At 34.9% G+C, this 27,549-nt stretch overlaps 1 protein-coding gene across 1 annotated transcript in view; it reads right to left on the reverse strand.

The window, feature by feature from the left end:
• The window catches only part of LOC150082879 (N-acetylglucosamine-1-phosphodiester alpha-N-acetylglucosaminidase-like), a 105,453-nt gene that overhangs the window by 40,172 nt on the left and 37,732 nt on the right, over nucleotides 1-27,549 (reverse strand). Inside the window, exons 5-6 of the mRNA XM_090376888.1 lie at nucleotides 21,108-21,216; nucleotides 6,049-6,177 (exon numbers count right to left, since the gene is read on the reverse strand). Of these exons, the coding sequence (XP_090233014.1) occupies nucleotides 6,049-6,177; nucleotides 21,108-21,216 (238 nt within the window). The remainder of the gene's footprint in view (nucleotides 1-6,048; nucleotides 6,178-21,107; nucleotides 21,217-27,549) is intronic.

The raw sequence follows: 27,549 nt of genomic DNA on the forward strand, positions 1-27,549 counted from the left end.
TGACCTGTACTTGTTAATTAAATCTGCAGATCTCTTACTCTTAAGGTCATTAGTGCCAAAGTGTACAACAATATCATCTTTTGTGCCCTTAGAAGACGATATCTGCTCTACAATGTGATCAACTTTTGCCCCTGGGCAGACATATAAAGAGGAATAACGATGTCCTCCCTACTTGTAAAGGTATCATAAATCACTGCTAGAAAACCATATGCCTTCCTTGCTGTCTGTTAAAACTGCATGGAAAATGTCATGTCTAGCACCTATCCCAGAGAGGCCTCACTCAATATGCTGGCTACATTGTGAAGTAACTCTATTTATGATTACTCCTTATTTTCTTTCAGCCTGATATATATACCTAAGGATCTTCTCCCTGTAAACTCAACTCACTCCAGTTTACAAAACACTCTCATGTGGAACTATACTAAACTTCACTAAAATCCAAGTATATAATGTCAAAGTTATTTCTTGCATCCAATTATTTTATGATCTTGTCATAGTAGATAACCAGATTGATCAGGCAAGATTTTGCCTTTCTGATTCAATGCTATCATTCCTTTGATTCTGTTCTTAGAATGTTTTTAAATCTTATAGTACAGTATGGCAACAATATGATATCAATAAACCTACATTTTGCTACATTTCTGGTGTTTTTAGTAATAAAATAAAGGAGAAACAGAATTTGTTTAAAAAAAAAAAAAAAGGCATTTTATGCATATCAAACTTGACATAAGTCTAAACCATGCGTCCACACATAGTTTGCCATAATTACATTGGACAGTTGAGAAAATGGAATCAAGGTAATTAAAAGTTATTTCGATGGTCTGGCACGAACTGAGAACCCATGTAGATAACTGCTACTTTTTGCTCATCTAAAGCACGAGTCTGTAATACTAAGAATAAAAAGTTTTGTATCTGAATTTATCATCTGCCATATGACCCACTGCATATGGAACTAACCTACCTATATATATTTTTTCTACCAGGAGGAAAAAAAATGCAACAGCAACTGTTCTGAGAAAGGAGGCCATGCAAAGCAAGATAAATGAGTAGATGAGAGATTAGAATTACCAAAATCTTTTCCAGAGATTCTAAGAGCAAGACTCCAAGTTAAAAACTACCCTCTCCAGGGACATTTTTTATTTTGGTACAGACACCATGAGGAATTCAATTCACATTTTTTCAGGAAGATTCACTTGTCTATTGCAGCAATATCTTGGGATTAATGATTGCATTTCAAGCTTCAGTACAAGAATGAAGAGTGAAGATTTCATCAATTCCTCCAAAAGCCCTGAAATGCTGGTTTTAATGACTAAAAGGCTTCATAAGGACACCAATTATGCTTTTGTTCCAATTGCACATTCCATTCGCTTAATGGAGATACATGAGAACCTCAAACTTCTCAAGAGTAAAACATCAAGGGCATAATTGGCTACTTTATTGATACTTGATGGTTTTATGCATATCGTTGGGTCACAATTAAGTTACACTAAAATGCCATGTTTTATATGTGAATGGGGAAGCAGAGTATGGATTCAGCATTGGATAAAGAGTGATCACACATGCATAGAAAGTTTTGTACCTGGTTCATAACAATGAAAGTCCTATTACTTCCACTTCATGTTAAATTAGGGTTAATGAAGCAATCTGTTAAATCTTTAGAAAAGGATAGCAATTGCTTTATATATTTTTGCAATCAATTTGGAAGTTTATCAGATGCAAAACTCAAAGAAGACATTTCATTGAGCAACAGATCCAAAAATTGACTTCAGATGAGCAATCTGAAGGATGATGATCACAGTTTAAAAAGAAACCTGGATAGGTTTCAAAAATGTAGTCCACTCCTTAAGAATATGAAAATTCATTTCCGGCACTGCAACGTACGCCCCCTTTTCCCAGATAATCTTGGTTGCATCAGCATGAACAGGGTGAGTGATTCTGCCAAGATATAAAGGGGATGGAAGGGGGAATACCACATAAGATGGAATGTAAATGTGATAGCAGATTACTGCTTGTCATCAAAAGTGAGCTGTTGGAAGAATGCATAAAAATAAACTGTAAAATATACATTTCAGACCAACACATCTAAATTTATTCCAAGAAATATTTTCATCCTGTACACTTCTGTATTAATATAGGATTATTCTTACCACAAAAGATTTCAGTCCTGCGAATTGCACTGCTTAGAAACTAGGCACTTGCAAGGAGACCTGATTGAAGTGTTTAAGGCTTTAAAATGGATTGAGTAAAATTAATGATGATGGGATTCTAACTCTTTCTCAGACATTGCACACAAGGGGACAAACCTAAATTGAAAATGGATGGCTGCAGGATAGATGTGCAAAAATTTGCTTTCAGCCAGAGAGTAACAGATTGGTAGAACAAACTACCATCTTGTGTTGTGAAAATGGGTAGCTTTAATAAATTTAAGGAAGAAGTAACATATGAATTAGAAGGGAGGGGCAGATGAGATGGGTGATTTTTTTAACATATACATGAGGATATCAGTTTTGAAATCAGCATAGCAGAAGGTAACAACATCAGAAATCCCATTTTAAAAGTTTCTAATTGCAGGCCTGTGCAAGCAATACTTTATTTTTAATGGCATTAGCATTAGTAGAGGCACATGATGCAAAAAAGCAAGCTTATGCAGCATCAGCCAAAAAAAAAAAAAAAAAATCCTCTCCCATTTCATCCCTCCGTTCGTTCCAAATACCTGTCCAGTCCAGCTTTAAATTTATTTAGGCTATCAACTACCCGCTGGCTAAAGGCAAACTTCCATACATCTATCCTACATCAGCCTTTCCTCAATTTGAATTTATGCCCTCTCAGGTGATTATTCTGAGCAAGGGGATTCTTCCCCTTGCTCAGAATAGGATTGGTTATTTTATTAGTACATATAACTAGGTTGGGAGTAAATGCAATGGCCTTAACACTTACAGCCGAATGCGCTTTGTTTTCACAACAAGTTGTTTGCCATGAACTATTTTCAAACAAATGTCACCGTCAAAAAGGTTACCTACCATAAAAATGCCTCACCTGCCATTTGTTTGAAAGTAGCATGATATCATGGCAACCCGTTCTGAAGGCAAAGTTTGTTCTACTTGCCACAAAGATATGTTATGTTTGTTTGTTTGTTTGTTTGTTATTTGGTTTTTAGGAGCATTAGCAACTAAGGCCATATTGCTCCGGGAATATGCGGTGGTCATTCCCTGTATCCTCCGCATCCTCCGTATTTGGTGGTGACGGGCTCGAACCCCGGTCTAATCAAGAAGCGTGTGCTACACACTGCTGCTCCTTCCCACTTGGCTACGGAGGCGCCCACAAAGATATATGAAAGAACAAGATAAATCCTCCTAACTTCATAAAGCCCAAATAGCATTAGTTATTTTATAATTATGAAGTTTTAATTTATTAAATTGAACACTGATTACTGTAATATTTTATACCATCAGAGGATAATATAAAGGGTGTTTCAATTATAACACACAAAAAAAGATCCAGGTGAAAAATAGCCTAAACCTAAAAATAAGTGAGATAGATCCTGGTGCATTTTAACACACTGGCGACGATGTGGTACACTGGTGGTACAAGATATCGTTGACAACGTGTTAATTAAAACATCCTGTATAATAATATTTTTGACAGTAATTTCAGGTGTTATTAATCACCAATGCCTAACAAACTTTTAACATTTTAAAGAAATTAAATGAAAAGTAACTCAAGGTAATTTTAGTTTATATAACTTAATTTATATTTACCGAAGCAAGATTTTATCAACTTTTTTTATATATATTAAAGAAATTACTAATAAAGAATAAAAAAAATTCTTTCTATAGACAAGTTAATTTGGTGTAATAGGTTACTTTAAAGTTTCAAAATTTTCAATCTAATACTCTGTATGAAGATAAAATTTTAAACAGTTATGTAATAGTATCTGTCATTTGTTTACTCCAAATTCAATTTGATTGAGTAATTATTAGGAGATTCAAACTATAAGCAGTGGTGTATTCAGGCTGGAATGCACCAGCCTGAATACACCACTTATCCAAAACCCAGGGGTTAGATGGAAAGTTTAAAGTAAAAACAATGTTCATTAATAAAATAACTTATTTTTAATAATCAAGTATATACATAACATTACTGATGTATGTATGAACTGAATTGGCATTCCAGTGTGTTCTGGTCCATTGTGAGCTCTGCTAACACCAAAATTCTAGAGGAAGGAGGATTATATCTGGGCTTATTCCTTCTTGGAACTTTAATTTAAATGATATAAGCAGGAAAGCAATTTAAATGGGAACATCTCTATAGACTTTAAAAATGAATGGAACTTCGTAGCTTTAACCATCAGGATAGAAAAAAAAAAAAAATAAGCATTAAGAACAGGAGAGGGCTATAAACAGGAGGATTATAATAAGAATTTCTTTTGTATACACTTGGACTTCAGTAAAGTACTTTATGCAGTCCCTCTTGAATGATTATTATTCATATTGGGGAAAACTGGGATTACATGCAAGATCTTTAGTAGATCATGGGAGGATATGGGATAGTTATAATTGGACATTCTTCAGAGTAGACCAAAATTGCAAATGAAGTACCTCAGGAATTAGTGCCAAGACTTTCTCCTATTTCTAACTTTCTTAAATGATACTAATCAAATGATGCTATTTCAAAGCAATGTGGACAGGTTGCACAGATTGGGAAAAAAATGGCAATTACACTTTTATGCTGCTAAACAAGACCCCGTAGATTAATAATACAAGGGCATCTTGCAGTCTGAGGAAAGAGAAATTACAGGCAGTTAATGGCATGAAAGACTTCAAGGGAATAATATAGGGAAACATTATATTCTCCATGTGAATAGATGGCTAGGAAAGTACACTGTATCTTATGATTAACCAGACTTTTGTACGAATAGAAAAGAAGACTATGTGCGAGTCAACTGCAAGACTTCACTTGGAATATTAAATTCAGGTCTCATATGTGTGTGTGTTCTGAGAGAGAGAGAGAGAGAGAGAGAGAGAGAGAGAGAGAGAGAGAGAGAGAGAGAGAGAGAGAGAGAGAGAGAGAGAGAGAGAGAGAGAGAGAGAGAGAGAGAGAGAGAGAGTGCGAGCACAATCCAAAAATGGATGAGAAGAGTGACAAAACAGGTTATGAATTCAAAATGATATTCCCATAAGAAAAAGGCTACTCACAGGGATATCTATTTGTTACTATAAGAAAGAAACAAAAAAACAAAGGGAAAAAACTGCACATTTACCAAAGCGAAGGTGTTTTGAGATCAGAAACTATGCATCTGAGAGGGGAGGGAGACTGAATGAAATATATAAGACTAAAGGGAATGAGTAAAATGAATGAAGAAGCATATTCTCATTGCTAGGGAAGAAATGAACTTAGGTGGTGGCAAAAAATATAAACTGATGGGGAGAAAGGACAATCTCAGTATTTTCTAAGGGGGAAGGCTAAAGCAGTATTCTGGGGAATCATTATGTAATCATAATGCAGTAGTAAAAAAAAATCCACATTATTTTAATCATAAGGGTGGGACTATAGCTCCCCCCTTAGCCTCTGCATGAAACTGCCTCTGATGAGGAGTACCAACAGACTAAATCTCAGAAATTTACCTGCTAGGGTCACTGAACATAGAGGAGTTCAAGGAGGAATCGGATTGGGTTTGTTTTTATTTCTTACTATCCATGCAACATTTGGCCATTGTTTAATTGCTAGTAACAGGAAATGTAATAAGCAATGTGATGATTAAGTAAATAAGTCATTTGATCTTTCTATGTTATTAACATGTAACCGAAATGGTGCAATATTCCTAAATATATTCATGTCCAAATTTGTAACTGGAATCTAAAACAATAAATGAATAAATAAAATAAAAAAATAAAATAACTTAAAAAACAATTATCATTACCTGAGGCTAAAAAAAACATTATCTATAGAGTAAAAATGTACTAGAAAGATCACTGTAAGAAGGGATACATAATACCACAGCACTTTATCAATAATAAATCAAACGGTACAAAATATTTTGATACTCACCATAAATCTGAAGGGTAATTGGCAACAGATCCATTTATAACAAATGTTGCAGAACCACCTCCATCCAAATTTATAGCATTTATAACGCCAAGTTCTTTCAAAAAATCTGCCATTTGCCACAATGAAGCTCTGTGGGGAGATTAAAACTTTTTTTTATCTATTTTTTTATTTCAAGAATCTTAGATTGTACATAGTTACATCTTTAAAAATTTTAATTATCATTAAAAAAATTGGAGCAAATAATGCACTGGAAAATTGATAATTTACTTTGTTTTGAAAGAAAAGTCGCATGACATTAAATATCAAAATAATGGTCTTGTGATTAAGAATTATTACACACCAAATGCTAAGTTGCACAAATATGTTGATTGTATGCTTAGATATAGAGGACACATCTGAAAAATATTCAGAAGTTTTCTATTAGCCAGTGATTTTACATATTAATTAGTGCACAATTTGTAAAGTGAAGGGTTTTAGTATTTAGTAAATGTGTTTTTATAGATTACCATATTTTCCAGATGATAAGATGCACCGGACCATAAGGGGCACCCACATTTTTTGACGACAAAATTTGAGAAAAATATTTTATTGAACATTTGAAAAAAAAAAAAAAAAAGTTTACAACTGCTTACTAAACAAAATGTTAGTGAAAAATGAAGCTTTTGTGCATCGTATATCACCAATAACGTATCTTCACTACTGCCACACTAGTCATTATTGATATGCAGTGGTGTATTCGGGCTGGAACGCATCGGAACAATGTTCCAGTACTTTTTTTCTAAATGTCATAATAGAAAATCATTAAATTAATACACCTAATATTATGAAACAATGGCATAATCAAAGGAGAGGGAGAAATATCTATTTTACCCATGGCTACTAAAAATATCTATTAATAGTAATCTTTAAAATTAATAGATTTCTTTAAAAATTTATTTAAAAACAAAAATGAAACTTAAATGTTTCTTACTAAAGCAGATACTAGTGTTAGATAAAGAGATCCAATGAATGAGATATACTGTGATGCATGCGAATGCTACATTTTGATTCGCCATGAACTGAATGCTAGAAATGGTTGTTCTATGAACTGTGAGTCTGAAGTCTGATTCATTTACTGTACAGTCAATGTGGCATCTGGTACTATTTTTTTTATGACAAGCGTTCCAGTACTATTTTTTTCGGCAATACAGTCAGTCCTCGTATAACACGTGTTTACACTACACCAATTTGATCATACACGATTTATAAATAGGGGACGATATCATGTATAACACGAACCGAATTCGCTTATACACGATTCGCTGGTGTTTACAAGAAATAGCAGTCGAACGTGGAATCACCCCAACTGAACGCAACACGATAAGAATGAAGAGAAGATTCTGAAAACGTATTTATGTTTTTTATATCAGTGAAGGGGAAACACATTTCACCATAATAACGTAAAAACCCACACAATTCCAGCTATCAGTATTATCGCAAATGCAATTAGATCGAGTTTACTATCAGTTTATAACAGATTCCACTAGCAGGAACGCAACTGGAAATTGTTTTTATTATTTTATGGTAGTAATCCCCAGAAATGTGCTTTAGTAAAATGTGAGCTAGTGAGGTGTTAACAGTGCGTCTCTGCCTTTACGGTGTTGTTTATTCAGTTGCTACACGCGCACAGCTTTGTTTGTGTGTATCAAGTGTACCTCCTCATTTTGTAATTGTGCTTTATTCCCTAAAAATGAGTAAAATACTTAAAAGGTGTGAAAAGGAAATGACCCGATGAAGACACTACAGATTCAGAGAGAAAAAGAAAAGCAATATCGATAGTCAGAGGCGGACTGGGTCAAAAATTCTTACCTGGGAAAATTTGTAGTGGCCTCATACTAGTGTTTATGGCCAAAATCACACTGGCCTCCGGGCCCACTGGCATTTCCCCGGTAAGCTTTTTTTTTTTTTTTTTTTTTTGTTTTGTTTTAGTTAGTTGTTGGCACATCGGCTTCTGTGGCCATAATGCACCTCCCAAGGTTTTTGCAGTACTCTGATCCAAGCCAGAGGTGGGATTCGAACCTGCAACCTTAGGGTTGCCAGGCAGGTATTTTACCCACCCGGCTAGCCTGGTTGGCTCCCCGGTAAGGCTCATGGCCAGTCTGACTCTGTCGATAGGGAATAAATATGAAATTGTGAAACACTTTGAGAGCAAAATGAAAGACCATGTGATATTGCACGTGCTACAGGCCTAAATGAGGCAATGCCGAGAATTAGAAAGAATGCAGAGAAAATAAAAACTCAAAGTGTAATAAAATCCATTAGATCAAGATAAAAAGAATTGGAAGAGATGGAACCGCTGTCATCTGTTTGGATAGAAAATCAAACAAGGAACAAGTTTTCTTACGATAGAAGCAAAAGCATTAGCAATATTTTATTACGTAATAGTCGTAATAAAATACTTATGTATTTTATTACGATTATTTATTGTGTTTGGTAATGTTTTGGTTACAAATGTGTGTTCAATCTTGGGTGGTTGGCACCTAACCCTATTTTTCCCATAGGGCTTGTTGTTTATATTGCACGAGGGGTTTCTAGGAACACAACTATCGTGCTATACAAGGACTGACTGTACTCCTCTGCTGATATGGGCTTAACTTTCACTTTCTGCATCAATCTCAGGGCCATCAAAGTCACTGATGATTCCACATTTCTTGAAAAGCATGGCAAAACTGTTATGTTTCACCACCTCCCCTAATTTTTCACATATTTGCACATCTAGTAAATGGATGGACGCTTCACTCACGCTCCTGACGTTAACTATGATTTGGTATTTGCAACCATTTGGTCCAATATTGTTTTCATTTTCAGCCAATGTCAAAGGAAGTGGAAGTTAATGCAAATAAATCTTATGGAAGGTCAAATGTCAGTGTTGATTTTCTTGTAATTTTGGGGTGGATTTAATATATTTAGTTTAATCCCAAAATCTAAATGCTAGAGATTTTGACATGAATGAGAGCATTACTGCATAACCAATAAAAATGGTTATAATGGAACATCCTAATAACTGGAGATTAGTTATAAAGTAAGCTGATCTTCATTTATATGAGGCAAACGTTTCAAATTTGTACTTAATTCTGCCTGGAAATAATCCGGAAAATAAAAAAAAAAAAAAAAAAAAACTTATGGTAATAGCATGCTTCCTTATAATTTGTTATTATGCTATTGATGTATTTGTATTGCCACCTGCTTGGCATCAATGATATACACAGTATTGTTTAATTTATGAATAAAAGGTGATTTACCTGTGATTTATTCCACAGTACTTCTCTCTTCAAACTGTGAATCACCATTAACAGATAAATCACTATAAAAATACTCTCCATTGCTAAATTATAAGGGGTATTCCAAATTTTATCCCAAATAAAAAGTAACCACCCTTATTGAACTATCAAACCAGACAGTCCATGAAATCTTTCAAGGAACCCAGCACTAACATTGTTGACAACAAAATGTCAAGAGTATCAAGGTTAATCTATTAATTGAACAGTGACTAATAATTATCAATTATTATTTCAGTTTTAGGTTTAGAGTTCTGCCATAATGGTGATTCTTGGTACTCTTATTTTGTAATCAACAATACTGGTGCTGGGTTCCTCGAGTGATCTCATGATCTGTCTAGTTTACCGCTAGATAAGGGTGGTATTTGGGATATCATCTAGAATACTTCTTATAATACAGGGTGTCCCAAAAGTCACTGCATATTTTGGTGAAATCTGGTGAATTTGAGACAAATGACTTAATAGCATGATTACAAGTTTATTTTTATACAACATCCAGGTCTGAAACAGAAAAAAAATTATTACATACAAAGGTCAAGAATTTAATTATTGCTTTCCACATGTGCCCCATCAGTATTCTTAACCTCACCATTATTTGTGAAACAGATGACATCCCAGGGGTTAAAGTACAGGAACAATTTGCAGGTAGTGATTGAGCAATCATTAGTTGAAAGATGAAGAAAGATGTTGCAGTAGTTAAAGGTAAAGGCATGGGTTTTAACCTCAGAAGAGGGGACTTTGACAGTTTAAGGTGCTATATGGCAACTGTGAACTGGGCAGATTGCTGAGGGATGCATTTGAATTATGGAATACTTTTAAAGCAAAAATCACAGAACTCACGAATGCATATACAGTAAACCTCCACTATTTGCGGTATCTGTATTCGCGATTGCCGATTTAATATAAAATGAAACTTAAAATGTGAATTTTAAAGCGCCGTGAATATTTTCCGCCATAAAAAAACATGGGCGTGGCTAAAATTATCTTTCCCGGTCAAAACAGCGTTCAGTGGGTGGGGGGAGGGGTGACAAAATCACGAGCGTGGATGTTTCTGGCTAATCCTTGTTCAGTATGTGTTATGCGCTTGTCATGGAAGGTTTGGTCGTTTGCTTTTAATTTATATGCTTATAAATTGAATAAATTTATCAATTTATAAATTGATATGCTTACATAAGTGATAAATCTACCGTTTTGCAGTGTAAAACAGACTTTTGCGAGTGTGTTAACGGAAGAAAGTACCTTTATTGTGGACAAGTTCTTTTTTTACCCGTACAAAAATATGCTACGAATAACAAGGGAAATGTGAAAATATCAAAGATGGTGATGATTAGTGAATAAAATTGAGTTATTAGACAAAATTTCTAATGGTGAAAGTGCCTCTTCAGTGGCAAAACATTATAAAATCAATGAGTCAACGGTACGATCAATCAAAAAAATCGGAAGAAAAAATCCGCCGTAGTGTCTGTGAAAACACACTAATTGTTTCAAAAATTTGCTCTGTAACTCGTGATGTTAAATTAGAAAAATGGAAAAGGCTTTAAATCTGTGGATAGAAGACCGAACTCAAAATAAAATTCCGTTAAGTTCACTCATCATTCGTGAAAAGGCAAAACTCCTTTATCAACACTTTAGCGAAACTGGTGATAGCACTGGCGGTATAAGTTTTTTTGCTAGCAAAGGCACTGGTTTGAAAGATTTGTTTGAAATTTCTAATAAATATTACATTTAATATTAAATTGTTTCTTATTTTCATTTCTATGCCATATGCTTGCATTTCACTATGTACTGTCTATGTACATATAATACATACATAGACAAAATTTTAGACTAGTTTTTCTTATATATTTTATACTTTGGAACGGAACCCCTTTATTACTATGGGAGCCATAACTCAGTATTCGTGTTTTCGGTATTCGTGACATTTCTCAGGAATGTAACCCCCACGAATAGCGGGGGTTTACTGTATACCTTTAAGAAAATATGGCAGGAGGAGGATGCTGAAATGGATGACTGTGGAGCTGACTGTCAAATAGAGCAGAAAAGATAGCATGGGACAGTTACAGAGCAATGAAAGCACTGAAGCCTACAACAGGTACAAGTTGATCTGTAATATGTATTGCTAGTGGCTTGAACTTTATCTCACATATTAACTATATATCAGAGAAAGTGAAGAAGTTTATTGCATTGATCTCGAGAATAAATAAAGGGAAAAGCACTCCATTTGATTTATAATTGTATCTTTCTGCCAATTGTTATGTATCGTGCATCAATCTGAGTTGGCCATGCAGTTGAGGTAAGAAACACCAGAAAGCTTTATTCTATACATCGAGTCATATTACTCACAATGGTTATGGCCTGCAGAATGGTTTCCACAGAGGCTTTGCAGGTGTTGGCTGGTAAAATGCCTTTTTGATTTACAGTTAGTATTTAGATGCCTGTCCTTTTATTTGAGAAGGGGAATACAAACTGGGTTGATGGACATTGAAATCAACACTTTAAATGACTTAAAAACTAAAAGAAGAGGATTTATTAGCTCCTTTTACAAAAATGGCAAAGCAGATGGAATTGTTCAGAAAAAGGTAGAATAACATTCAAATTTTTTCCTTATGTTAATGGTGTAAATTATATTAAACTAATCTGGTTGGTAACTAATCTATGTTGTACATTCTTATTAACTGGGCACAGATCATTTTTTGCTAAACTGCATAGTCTTGGAATCGTGGAAAGATGAAAATGTACATGTGGTGAGCTAGAAACATGAGAACATGTTATATTTGATTGTTTGGAATATGCTGATTTACATTTGGAATCACTAGATAATGTTATTGATGTTACTTGTTTGATAGATGAGATTGAGCTGTTACTTATTAAAACAAGGGAAAATTTTATTGCCTTTTCAAAATTTTGAAAATTTAGTTTTTTTTTGCAGGACAGAATATTCTTTTGCAATTGGAAGAGCTTGGATTACATAATGGATGAATTGGTGAACTGTGCCCTTTTATTTACACAGAACAGTATGTTATTTTTTATATAAGAACAGAGAAATTTCTTTGTAGAAGTCACAGGATATTGGTACTCTGTTTCCTTCATGGGTGGATGCCCACTTCTGCTCCTGCCAACACTGTTGGCAAGAAGCCTTAGTTCTTGTTTTTTTGGGTTTGATCCTGCAATAGCACCTACTTCCAGCTTGGTTTTGCTGGGTAACTTCTGTTGAGCTCTCTGACTGCTGCTGTATTGATCTTCCTCAAACTGTTTATCTTTTTGGAGATTACTCTAGGCTCCTGCAATATGTTATAGCAATGCAATGATGTCTCTAGGATCTGATGTTCATCTGTTGACAGTGTCTCATCAGCTGTTTCTGTTGTAGCCTGCTTGTCCAGCTCGCTGTGCTCTAGCTGAGTTCGGGATGACCACTGCACAGTATAGTTAGTTCATCATGTGCTAGTTGAATTAATTGATGTAAAATGTTTTCATGTATATAAGATATTAATATTTGTATATTGTATCATGTCTATCATATGTATAGTGGATTTGCCAGATTTTTGGCTAGGGGCTGCTTTACCCAATAAATGAAATGTAATAGTTCCACAAATAAGGTCAGGGAGGCCAAGGCTGCGTATGAGAAAGCCAATGCTTTCTCATACGCAGTGTTGGTGCAGGAAAGTCTTAGATAACCTAGCTGATGTTGTGGATGAATCGAATAGGTACTTTGTATCGGTCTTCACTGACAAAAGACCCTTTGTGCTGAGAAGAGGCTCTAAGAGTGAGGCTGTGCCGTATGAAATTAGTGATGTTGAAATTACAGATGATTATTTATTAGAAAAACGTTTGAGCATAAAGGCAAGTAAGGCTCCTGGAGTTGATGGCATATACTCTGTACTTTTGAGGGAAAGCACGTGGGAGTGTACTGAATCATTGAGGTTAATTATGGGGGCATCTTTGGACTCGGGGGAGATTCCTTTAGATTGGAGAAGTGCCAATGTACCTTCAATACATAAAAGCAGCTCTAAGAGTGAAGTTGGTAACTACAGTCGAACTTAAGTGGTAGGAAAATCTTAGAGGCAATGATTAAGAGTGCAATCCACAGACATTTAAATAGATATGGCATTCTGAAGGAAACTCAACGTGGCTTTGTTAAGGGTTAAATCATGCTTAACTAACTTAGTAAGTTCTTTTGACACAGTTACTCATGAGCTGGATTTAAGGAATAATTTCGACATAGATTATTTGGATTTTAGTAAAGCATTAGACTTGGCCCCTCACGAGAGGTTACTGTATAAGCTTGAACAGGTTGGGATTACTGTTAAGATTCTAAGATGGATTGCTGGGTGACTGCAGGGCAGATGGTAGGGGGTTGTGATTAATGGAAATTCTTCAGATTGGTGTGGGGTCCCTCAAGGATCAGTTCTTGAACCACTGTTGTTTCTCATTTTCATAAATTACATCGATGAAGGGATAGAAAGCGTCAAGCTGTATCATTAAATTTTTGAACAAGAAAATTTTCTGCTCTGATAAATAAAATATATAGATAAAAATGGAGGCAGCTGAATTACAGAGGGTTGAGATTAGTGAGGCTTTATGTATATTAGCTTAGGCTTGCTGTTCAGTGAACAGCAAACTTAAGTTAATGAACAACAAAATTTACACAGTATATCTGTGGTCTTGAATATACCTGCTGGTTTTGTTTTTCTAATTCCATACAATAAACACTAATCCCAGAATCTTCCTTACTTCACATTTTTTATTATCTTCATATTTTGCTATTTTGTAAACACATTTATTGTAAATAATATTCATGTAAAGAAGTATGCTATTAAACAATGTGTGAATGCTAAGTACATTTATTGGAATGGTTATAAGAGAACAAAAACCAAGCAATGTTTCAAAATTCAGCTGAGGAACATCATTAGGTCAGACATTTCGCCCTCCTGGATTGATGATGTTACTGTTGAGTTTCAAAACATCACCTGGTTGCTAAGCAAATTGTAATTGTTTAAAAAACATTCTCAGCATTCAGAAGTTGTTTTAATAGTATATTTCTTTACATGAGTTTCATTTACTCTGGAATAACATGCATTGTCCATTTTTTAAATAATAACATTTTATTGCTTTTTTTTGCAGTATTTCCTAAAGAAATACAGTACTACAAAAAAAAAGCTGGATGGATTATTGTTCCACATTTTGAGATGAAACTGGAAATGCAAGTAGTAAACTTCAGTTAAATTTTAATTATAAAAACATGCAGGCAGCTCCTCATACAACAAAACAAACATACAAAAAATCATGTACTTAATTATAGCTATCTCTAGAAGCCAATACATGAACCATATGTGAACATTTTATATTCCAGGAGGTTGGTTAATTTGAAATCACATAAGGAATTTTTCTGTAATTTTAAATACCGATACCATTGAAAAAGAGATAAAAGAGGTATAATTAAGAAGATAACTATTTAAATACAGTGAAACCTCCTTTAATGGACACCTCTCTAAAATGGATAATTTTTGTTGCAGCCACTGAGGCTTGGGGCTTGGCCAAAAGTATTAGAATTTATATGTTAAAGGACCTCTCTAAATTGGATATTCTCTAATACAGATTTGAAAAATATGAAAGGACACTTTAATGCGTCCTTTTTTGTATTTTCAACCTCCATGGATTGGACACTTTCAAGGGTAACTGATGAGATTTGCAATGGGGTTGGCAAGTGGAGGTCAAGGTCATTAAAGTAATGCTAATTAGACTTGTGATGGCCAAAGATTACTCACAGAGCAGATGGCATAATATGCTCACTACTACTAGTAAAGAATGTTCACAAACTTGTCTGGACTGTCCAGTGCAGTTCTACTGGTGCACATTACTCAGCAAGGCAATAAAATTATCAAAATGAGTGATGCTGTTGCTGAAATTAAAAAAAAAAAAAAAAAACCATAGCAAGTCTGTATACAGAATTCAGTTTGTGACACCATACATAAGTGTGGGAATACAGTTGTAATACACTTCTTTCAAAAAATAAAAATAAATAAATTAACACTATCAATGGACTGCACAGGTAGTTTTGACCAGCAGCCCATAGAAATATTAAATGTCCATGAATATACTTTAATAAAAACACTACGTAATGTTTGACGTTACTTTCATAACTGCTTTAGCTACGGTTGTGTCTCACTGAGGGACAATGATAATTTTCCTGTGACAACATATACCACTTTCACTCAGCAGTGAGAAATGGCCATTTTTTAAGTAGATACATATGAAAGTTTTATCAAAGTTTGTGTTCGTATATGCTGATTTCCCCCTCTGGAATACTTTTCAAAATTTTCTTATGCATTATACATTGAGTACATTTAATTCTTTAAGAAATTAAATTTCTTGCTGCAGCGCCATATGCAGATTTAAAAAAGGAAAAGATTTTGATCCATTAAGGAGGGGGGGTTATATTCTGTGCATTTTGTGGGCAAAATTAATGAGTATGGACTAAAACCAGTAAGTGATCTAATTATTCATAATAAGAATGAAATTACCAAAATGAAATGCTCTAAAGAAAATAATTTATATTTATTTTTACTAAAACTTGTGTTTATTAAAAGTTATTTACTCAAAGTTAATTAATTGACAGAAAGATATGTACAATGATAATCAATAAAACAGAGTAAGAACCTCAGGGGCTCACATCTGGTAAGTATGGGCTTGGCACACCCAGGGTCCTTAGCTGGATGTCATCATTCTTCTCTTTCTTGGTGATTTCCTTCTACTTCTCTCTCTCTCTTTTACACACACACACAGGGTAACTCAGAAATTTTTTTTGGCTGGTGCAGCATAAGCCTCAGGCTTCCTTGCACCATATGGCTAATAATAATAATAAAAATAGTAAGCAACCAGCTACAGCAATTATTTTTCCTAATTACAAAACTGTTAGAGTGACTTCTGTAAAGTGGACACCATCTGTGATCCAATGGTGTTCGCTTTAGAGGAGTTTCATATATATATTTATATATATATTGTACTGTATATATTTTTATTTCAATTTTTCAGACTCAAATAGTATTAGCAATGGTCACAGGGTGCAAGGAAGCCTTTGGCTTATGCTGCACCAGCCAAAAAAATAATAAAAATAAATAAATAAAATAAAAAAAATAATAAGAAGAAAATTAAAAAAAAAATTAATAAGAGAAAAGGAAATAGACAGCCTATGCATTTCCCTCCTCCTGTATGTAATTATCCAGCTGACCTTTGAATTTCCCCAAACTGTGAGCCTCTACCACCCATATCGGTAACTTATTTCAGTAATTCATAACTTGCTGGCTCACATAAAACTTCTTGTAATCCAGTCTAAACAATTCCCCCGCTGTATCTATTTAAATGTCCGTGGATTGCACTCTTAATCATTGCCTCTTAAGATTTTCCTATCACTTAAGTTCGACTATAGTTACCAACTTCACTCTTAGAGCTGCTTTTACGTATTGAAGATACATTGGCACTTCTCCAATCTAAAGGAATCTCCCCCAAGTCCAAAGATGCCCTCATAATTAACCTCAATGATTCAATACACTCCCACGTGCTTTCTCTCAAAAGTACAGAGTATATGCCATCAACTCTGGGAACCTTACTTGCCTTTATGCTCAAACTTTTTGTAATAAATAATCATCTGTAATTTCAACAGAACTAATTTCATATGGCACAGCCTCACTCTTAGAGCCTCTTCTCAGCACAAAGGGTCTTTCGTCAGTGAAGACCGATACAAAGTACCTATTCGATTCATCCGCAACATCAGCTAGGTTATCTAAGACTTTCCTGCACCAATGCATCAAGTCTCCTCTAAGGTGCCTAGTTTCCAAGCTGTGCAACCCACATATTCAAAGTCTTTCCTCGTATGGACACCCTTTTGCCGATCCCACCAGGCAAGTAACCCATCTTTGGACCTTTTCAAGAAGTTCAATGTTTTTCTTTAGGTGTGGTCTCCATAAGCAGTGTGTAGCACACACTTCTTGATTAGACCAGGGTTCGAACCCATGACCACCAAATACAGAGGATGCGGAAAGGTCAGGGAATGACTACCGCATATCCCCGGAGCAATATGGCCTTAGTTGCTAATGCTCCTAAAAATCAAACAACAACAACAAGTAGTCTAAAAACAGCCTTATATAATGGGATTATGATGTCCTTATCTCTACTAGAAATTGTTTGATATATCATTGATAGGACACCATGGGCCTTCCTTGCAACCGGTCTACAATGCTCGGAGAACTTCATGTCTGACCGTATTGTAATACCCAAGTTCCTTTCCTCCAATACTGGCTTTAATTCAACTCCACCAAGTGTATAAGTTATTCTGGGGTTACTGTTCCCCAGGTGTAATACCTTACACTTTGCTGGATTAAAGCATAGCTGCAATTTTTCTGACCATCCCTGAAGTCTATCTAGGTCACTCTGAAAAAGCTCTGCTTGGCAGTTATCCTTAACTACTCTACCAATATTTATATCATCTGCAAATTTAGACCTCACACCCTTTATCAATGTCATTTATGAAAATCAAAAACAACAGTGGTCCTAATACTGATTCTTAGGGAACCCCACTTCTTACACCAACCCAATCTGAGGAATAACCATTTATCACAACTCTCTCCCCCCTGCCCTGAAGCCATCAAGCTATCCATCTAAGGATTTTTTCTGTGATTCCAACCTGTTCCAGCTTATAAAGTATCCACTCATATGGGACCGAGTCAAATGCCTTGCTGAAATCTAAATAAACATTGTTGAAATTATTCCTTAAATCCAGCTCACGAGTGACCCTGTCAAAATAGCTAACCAGATTAGTTAAAAATTATTTTCCCTTTACAAAACCATGCTGAGTATCCTTCAGAATTCCATTTCTATCTAAATGCTCCTGAATTCAACCCCCAATCATTGTCTCCATGATTTTCTCTACTACTGAAGTTAAACTGACTGGCTGGTAATTTCCTGATTCACTCTTAGAACCTCCCTTATGTATTGGAGATACATTGGCACTTTTCCAATCCAACAGAATTACTCCTGAGTCCACGATGCTCTCATAATTAGCCTCAATGGTTTAATGCACTTACTTGCTGCCTCGATTTGATTTGATTTGGTAGTTGTTGGCGCATCGGCTTCTGTGGCCATATTGCACCTCCCAAGGTTTTTGCAGTACTTTGATCCAAGCCCGAGGCGGGAATCGAACCCGCGACCTTTGGGTTGCCGGGCAGGTACTTTACCCACTCGGCTAGCCCGGTCGGCCTTGCTGCCTCCCTTAAGGTTATAGGATATATGCCATCAACCCCAGGAGTCTTACTGGCCGGTAGGCTTGAAAGTTTTTTTTATTAAATAAACATGTGAAATTTCAACATCATTAATTACATAATTTTCAACTCCACTCCCATAATTTCTCATTAATACAAAGGGTTTTTCTTCTGTAAATATCAATGCAAAGTAACTGTTGAGTTCATCTGCAACATTGGCTGCAGTATCTAATACTATCCCATGTCCATTACATAACAGCCCGATCTGGTTTGTCCTTCTCTTCTTTGCATTTATATATGTGAAGAATTCCTTATGCCCACTCTTTGTTCTCTTTGCCAGCCTAACCTTTTCTGTGGCACTATTACAGATCAATTTGTAGCTATTATAGGCTTCGATACTTTTTATTGCTCTGTAACTTTTCCATGACGTCTTTTTACCATGCCGTCAAACAAATAAAATACAAATGAAAAATAGCATTTGAGTTGTACTTAAATTTTCAATAACATTTGACTTTATATAGTAGGTTATAATTCAACTTATAATTTTTACAGGATTTAATGATGACTAAAAATAATACAATAAATACAGCAGACTCTTGATTTACCAGGATCGGATTAACTAGGAAGCGGATTAACCGGGACACTTCAAGACTCCAAATTAAAAACAACCAGAAATCATAAAATTCAAGTAATAACTCAAACAGGTATAAACAGATATTTTGCAAGTCGTAAATAAGCGACAAGAAGCAGCAGCAGCGGCGTTATAAGTCGTCATTGGGAGATTAGTGTACCTATTATCTTGCAATCCCTGCTGTGTTAACATTCCACCACTCAAAAAAAAAGAAAAGAGAGACCATATTTTTAGTTTGTTTTAGTGCGTTGCGTAAATTGTTGTGTTCAATCAGCACACAACAAAAGGCAAATTTTGCTCCGTTATTTTTGTCAGGTATATCGGAATTATTATTATTATTATTATTTATTTATTATTTATTTTATTTTTTTTGTTCCGAAATCACGAAAATGATGGGCAAATGAAAGAGTTGTTCTTTCAATTAAACAAAAACTTGAAATTATTCAAAAGTTTGGAAACGGTGCATCCGCTAAATCTCTAATGAACCATTATAATGTTGGTGACCAAACCATATGCAACACTGTAAAATATAAAGGGAAGCTATTAGATTTAAAATCAATATCGTAAAAAATAAAAGGAAGCATCTTATCGGACACGCGAGTAGTGCGTGGTAAGTTTTTTCGTTTTTTTATCTATTGCCATACTTTTTACATAGGCTGCTGAACATTTTTCAATACAGTAAGTCCCCGACTTACATAGCTTCAGACTTACGTTACGTTATTTGTATGACTGAAGATTTCAGTGAAGGGGGGGGCACATTTCACTATAATACTGTAACTTAAAAACCCACAGAATTCCAGCTATTGGTATTATCACAAATGCAATAAAATCGAGTTTATTACCCGTTTATAATGAATTGCAGTAACAGAAAAGCCCAATAATCCAGAAAGTGCAAATTGTTTTTATTGTTTTATGGTAGTCTTCTTCAAGTTTCCATTTACAATGGGTTTCCTCAGCTTACAAGTTATTTTTTGATAGGAATTTTTTCCTGCCATAAATTGCGGTTCAAGGTGTCTTGGTCGGTGAAGCCTCAGGCTGTCATGCACTCCTGTACTCCATCCATCCATGCGCTCCTAGGTCTTCCTCTTCTCCTTCTTCCAGGAGGTATCCATTCCAGGATAGCCTTTGGATATCCTTTAGATGGTAGTGACCTCCAGAAATGTGCTTTAGTAAAATGTGAGCTTGCGTGGGATGATAATAGTGAGTTTTCGCCTTAACCCTGTGAAGTTCTTTTCAGAAAATTTAATTTTGACTGTTATCATAGTGCCATCCTTAAAATAATAAGGATGTATGAAAATGGCCAAACATTAACAAGTATCGCAAGGAATTCAGATTTGTCAGTGGCAATGGTGAACACGATAATAAAGGAGAAAAACAGAATACGAGAAGCAGTGAAGGGATTGGTACCAATGAAGTCAACTATAACAACCAAAGCTACAAAACACATCAGTTTTTACAATACTAACCTGCGTTTTTTCTTCGTTTTATGTTTTCTTTTCTTATGTGCCACTCTGGCTACTTCACCGCGTTCTCAGATAAAGTTTTTAATTGAACTAATTAAAAATATAACTATTTTTCTTCATTCTTCTGGGGATATTACGTGGTTTTTGTAATTTTGGCATATGAGGGATATAGTAGCAATATTTTATTAGTCATTCCCGAGTTACGTAAGAAGTCCTGGAAAGTATTTTCTTACATATATCAGGGACTTGCTGTATTTTTGGATTAACCAGAAATCGATTATCCAGGAATTTTATTTTACCATCTATCCCGGAAAATCGAGAGTCTACTGTACAACAAAATTATTATTAAATTTGATAATGTTTGCATGGCATTACAGTATACCTGTCTGCTTACCCTTCAATTCCTGTCTTTCCTTCTATCTGCAAGATAACTATTTTGCCCTCTGAATCATGTCCAACTGCTGTTCTAGCAGAAATAACATCTACAAATGTGTCCATGGAACCTGTAATACAGTATTTGAGTCATATTTAAACTTCCATTCTCATATAATTTTTTAAAAATGTGGTAAAAAAATAATTGAAATATTAATCCACACTTTCTTTGCTGTAATTAAAATTCCAAGAGAAACAAATGTCTTCAACTCAAAAATTTCTGATATACATTAACTTCAATTTCTGTTCCTCTTCTACTTTCTCACTATGAAGGACTATGGGTACAGTACAGGTAGTAGAAAAAAAAAGGAACTAAACACACTGTATGATTATTTTGAAGATTTCGATCAATGTTAATGCTTAAGAAAATGCACACAGGATGAAGGTATGTTCTATGTTCATTTAAACTGGCAGCAGTCACACAGACAATTTTAACAAGGACAGTTAAAACTGGGCACCTGATCTGGCAAACTTCAAAATTTCTTCATTTTTGAAATAAAATTTTTGGTTTCTTTGATTTCTGCTTGAAGTGTAACACTGCTTTACTTCTTTTTTTACTAATGCACTGCAGTGTTTATTAAATGTACTTCATTTTTTAAATAAAAATTTTAAAATTAAAAAAAAACACAAAAAAAATATAAACATGAAATTATTAGTCTCTTTTGTTTTCAATTTTATAAAATTGTTAATTATAAGCACGCAAAATTTCAGTGTTATGCATGTTCACTTAGATTTATTATATTATTATTACATCCACGTGAAACTCCCTGACAACATGACATGAAGGGTATATTGTATCATATCTTTTACACGTAATAAAGATTATTTATTTCCCTTTGGAAGATATTTATCAAGCAAAATAGGACACAAATGTTTATTAAGTAATTTTATCTGTTTAATAATAATTAAAATATTCAAATTCAAACATATTACAATGATTACAGTCATAGTGTTCAACTTCAACTGCACAGGCCCTAGCTCATAATTCATATAATTATTATCTCTTTATACAACTGTATGCCCATTTCAGTCTTCATATATCGCACACCAATTTTATATACCGATTTGAATTATTATATGAAATAGTTTTTTGTCTCAATTGTTAATTGATACAAAAAAAAAAAATAAAAAATAAAATCATATAATAATTCAAACAGCATCTAAATTGTGGAAATCACACAAAATGTACTGGAGATAGATAGTTGGAGAACTTTAACATGTGCAATGTTAACATGCACATTGTTTTTAACATGAAAAAACAATGACACCACTTCCAAAACTGCTCAAATATATCATATTTAAAGTAGATAGGACTTTAAACTACTAATCTTGAACCATGATTAATGCACAATAGATATTTTGCTGAAGGGCCTGTCAGCACTTGCACCACCATTGCAGGTAAAAACACGAGATACTGAACTGGACATTAGACATATGAAAAGCAAATGTTCACGTTTAAAATGGATAGTACTCCATATCTTGTTTGTAGAATAAAATGAAAGAAGTGCAGAAAAAAAAATTTATACACAGGAAGAAAAAGTCTACATTGAATAGCTAGTTTATCCATTGTGACAGGTAAGTCTCAGCTATTTATTTGGCACTACCTGCACAGCATCATACAAACTCCACAGCATGCTAACGTCCTTCAAAGCCTGCTGTAGTTACAACAGGGTCTGTATCCAAGCATCCACCAGCTGTCTGTGTTCCTTTGACCTTCATACATTGGTATTAGTATTGGAAAATAATACAAGGAAACAAACTTATACAGAATCAGCAAAAGGAATTAAAAAAAAAAACACTTCCCATATCACTTTTTCATCTCCTCTAATAATTGGCCAATTCCTCCTTAAATTTATTTGAAACTACCCAATTCTACAACACCAGATGGAATTTTGTTCCAACAATTAAATACCCTCTGACCGAAAGAAAATTTCTACACACATCTATCCTACAACCATCCTTGCTCAATTTAAATTTATAGTCCCATTATGTGCTCACTGAGCAAGAGTAAGGATGCTATCAATATTTAGCTTACTCAATCCATTCAAACTCTTAAACACTTCAAACAGATCTCCTCACAGGTGCATAGTTAGTTAGGTTCCAGATGATGCAATTCAGAGAAGTCAAGTCTTTCTTGATAAGAGTACCCTTTTGTTCTTCTCACTGATTTTCTTGATCTCTGTTAAGGCACCAACAAAATCTACATCCTCCATAAAATGAGGTGTACAGACCTGTATGCAATAATCAAGATGTGACATGAAAAAGGCTGCTGAAATTTGTGCTAGTATTATATTAACTAAACCAAGAATCAATGATGGCTATTTGATTCTGGGTCTCCCTAGAGGTCTACCATATAAAGGATTATGAAAAGACAATAAACAGAAATATTAGTAGAATAATTATCTCTCCCTCACCATGGATTAACTACTTCTCCAACAAGCACAACTCTGGCACCTACAGGAAACCTCGCCCAGACAAGGATCAAAGGAAGACGCTACATCAAGGGTGGCCAACCTTTCACTGCAGTATGCCATATTATGTTGCAAATAAGCTGCATGCCACCATCCAGAAACTACTGGAATCAATAGTCTCCCCAGTGGCCTATGCCTGTCACTACCAAATATTTTCCTAACTACTTAAAGGAATTTTATGCTAGGCACTCATAATAAAAATTTGAAAGAATTTTACATTTAGTATAGGTTAACAAATAAATGTTCATTCTTCTTATTATTATTAGCCATATGGTGCAAGGAAGCCTGAGGCTTATGCTGCACCAGCAAAAAAAAAAAAAAAAAAATTAAGAGAAGAATGATGATAAGTCAATGTCATGAGGAGTTTGCTAATGCTCCCACTTTTCCACATTAAATTAACGCTAAAAGGTACCATAAGTTCCAATATCTTTAAACCTCAGTTTTATGTATATTTTTTATAAAGACTCCAAACAAGAAAAGTATCAAAACCTATAGCACTTAGTACCATGCATGGGTTTCTGACAATAAAAGCAGAATTTAAACTGTAAATGCCAAGCTTCATTTCTGATTGTTTAAATCAGTTGTATAATTTTTATATTATTTTGTTCAAATTGGGAAGTGTATGTGCCATAAGTTGCATACATGCCACATGTTGTGGCCATCTTTACAGAAAGCAAATAACAGCATCCACAATGGCAAAATCACAGACCTAGTCTGCATGGCTAATCCAATGTGCCTGAGCCTAGTAGCCACAACTGAAATGATGTGTTCAGGCATACCAGCACCCCCCCCCACCCAGATGTTCAATATGCATGGCTGCCAGAGAGGACAGTTACCAGATGACCCTTAAGTCGCCAATTAAAGTATTCCCTACCACAGTATTCAATTAGAATAAGCATCATGTAATTGTAAATTTTAGTTTGGTTTTTACAGTTTACTTCATGTTAACATTTTGAAAAAGTAGTTATATATTATAAACAAAAGAAGTTGGTCCATGAAATGTCTGGAATTATGAAATGTTATTATGTTAATATAAATAAAGTTACAACTTATTAAATTCATTCAATGCAGTGTACTTTGTCTTTCCCAAGCATGTGATTTTGTCTTGTAAGTTGACATAATAATGGGTATGTATTATAATAATGTTACATTCTTGGCTCCCATTTGGTAAACTAGTTGGTTCACTCATTCCTGAATATGGTCTCTGAATAATAATAGAAGGATCACTGTGATTCACAGTGATAACTGTGGAAAGAAAAACACCATTTTAGCACTCAAATTAAGTATCACTTGCTCATGTCGAAACAACCGTTCTGTTCCTAAGTACTCATGAAGTCTTAGCATTAGCAGAGGCATATTATTATTTTATTATTAGCCACATGATGCAAGGAAGCCTGAGGCTTATGCTGCACCAACCAAAAAAAAAAAAAAAAATTCAGAGAGAGAGAGAGAAAGAGAGAGAGAGAAGAGAATCATCAAGAAAGAGAAGAATGATGATATGCAGCTCAAGACTGTGGGTGTGCAACAAGCTCATACTCACCAAATGTGAGCCAATGGGGTTAAATATGATGCAAGAAAGCAAGCTGGTACTGCATCAACCAAAAAAAAAAAAAAACACCAAACCCATTTCACACATCTATTAGCTCTAAAAGTCCAGTTCTTCCTTGAATTTATTTAAACTATCAACTTCCACAATAAATTCAATTTGAATTTATGCCCCCTCAGGTTCGTAATATGAGCAAGAAGAATCTCATCAGTATTAAGCCTGCTCAACCCATTCAAGGCCTTATATACCTTGCAGGTGCCTAAGTCTCCAGATGTTGCAATTTGCAGAACTTAAGCCTTTCTTGGTACGAGGACCCCTTTGTTCCCCTCACCAATCTTGTTATCCTTCTCTGTGCTCATTCTAGCAACTCTACATCCTTTCTAAAATGAGGCCTCCAGACCTGTATGCAGTACTCAAGGAGGCGTGGCCTGACTATTGCCTTATACAAAGGGATAATTACCACCTTTTCCCTACTAGCAAAATTCTTATATATCATTGACGAGACCCCATGAACTGCTCTGACAACCTGTCTGCACTGCTCAGAAGACTTCATATCTGACTGCACAATTACTCCCAGTCTTTTTCATTCTCTCCCACCCTGAGTGTAGTACCAAACAGTTGGTACTTTTCTCTGGGGTTATTTCTACTCATATACAGTACTTTCCAATTGTCAAAGTTAAAGTTCAGTTACCATTTCTCAGCCCATCTGCCCAACTTTTTTGATAACAAACCTTTGTATTATCTGCAAATTTGAACATTAAGCCTGATGTACCATCATCAATATCATTGATAAATATATAAAATAACAATGGGCCCGACACCAAACCCTGGTGGACTCCACTAATGTGCTTCGTGCTCTTCCTGTAACATTGGGCCCAGAACCTACAGATATGTCTAATAATGTAAATTCATAGAGTTCTGACCTCCATAACCTTTTGATTCAAACATGGGCAATGTTATCCTCAAGACAACTGATTTGCATGTTTTATTCTCATCCCTTCACAGAGCTTATGCATTCAACTTTGTAAATATTTGGTTAATACTGACAGGACTTTCCTCATTCAGATTCAAAATGCTGATAATAAATATGCTGTTCTTGCAAGAAAAAATCATGCTATTTTCACTATTTCTCTAGCTCACCTATATGCATGGAGAAATTCGAACAATTTTCTGTGGTGTGCACAGTGGTGCTCCCATCTTGTGGAAGGCATTCAAACTCTGAGGACCCCACAGTCTTGGGAAGTATGGATCATATGAAAAGAAGTAAAGAGATTCTGTCTGAATATAAAATTGAAGCTAATTGTTATTTATTTTTTTGTTCCAGGTTTGTATCATGCATTATTGCAAAACAGTAAATGAGAAAAGAACAGACAGCTTTTGTTGAAATGCATTTCATAAATAGACAGACTTACTGCTATTCATATGCTTACTGCACAAAAACTCAATGTTAAAGTTGCTTGAAGTAATGACATGACTTACTAAAACATGTTATCTTTTGCTCGATTATTATGTATAAAGATGCAGTATGACTCTTAAATGATAAGCCACTGAATAATTTATTTTCCATTATGAGTTTTGAAACATGTGAAAAAGAGAAGTATATCATCCTACAATGGGTAGAAAAAGAGTAGTATGTAAGGTTCCAGAATAAACTTATCCTCAACTGTTTTCTCTTCAACTGTTTACCCTCAAACTTGCTCTCAACTGTTTTCACAGCATGAACTCAATGATCTGGTAAGAGATTTAAATTTACCAAAGCAATCAGCAGAACACCTTGGTTCTAAACTTAAGTCAAAAATCTTCTAGAATATAGCTTTTCTCATGGTGCAGACAAAGAGAATGAGAATTAGTCCCCTACTTTTCTGAGAACGATTGCATTGCATAGTTTTTTGCAGTGGTATAAATGACTAAATGAACTATTTAGGAATTAGTTACAATCCTGCACAGTGGAGACTTTTGACTCACCAAAGAGGAATCTCAAAGATATGTTGCTTCACACTGGAAATAAATATGGGTTAATTCTAGTAGCTCACTCTTGCATTTAAAAGAAACATATGAGAACTTGAAGTTGTTGAAACATATTAAGTATGAAGTACATGGTTGGCTGGTCTGTGCTGGCTTGAAAGTGATGGGCATGTTACTTGGACAGCAATCTGACTATACAAAAATCCCTTGCTTTTAGTGTGAATGGGAGTTGGGCAAGGAGTAAGCACTGGGATGTCAACATCTTGCCAAAGAGAGAAAGTTTGTTGTCTGGATCAAAGAACATAGTTCATAAACCATTGATAAGCCCCAAAACTGTCTTCTTTCCATCCATTCACATCAAACTGGGTTTGATGAAAACGTTCGTAACAGCATTACCTGAAGATGGTCCCTGCTTCAACTAC

The sequence above is a fragment of the Mastigoproctus giganteus genome, chromosome 7 (assembly GCF_048544385.1).
Source record: "Mastigoproctus giganteus isolate SK-2022 chromosome 7, ASM4854438v1, whole genome shotgun sequence".
NCBI classification, from domain to species: domain Eukaryota; kingdom Metazoa; phylum Arthropoda; class Arachnida; order Uropygi; family Thelyphonidae; genus Mastigoproctus; species Mastigoproctus giganteus.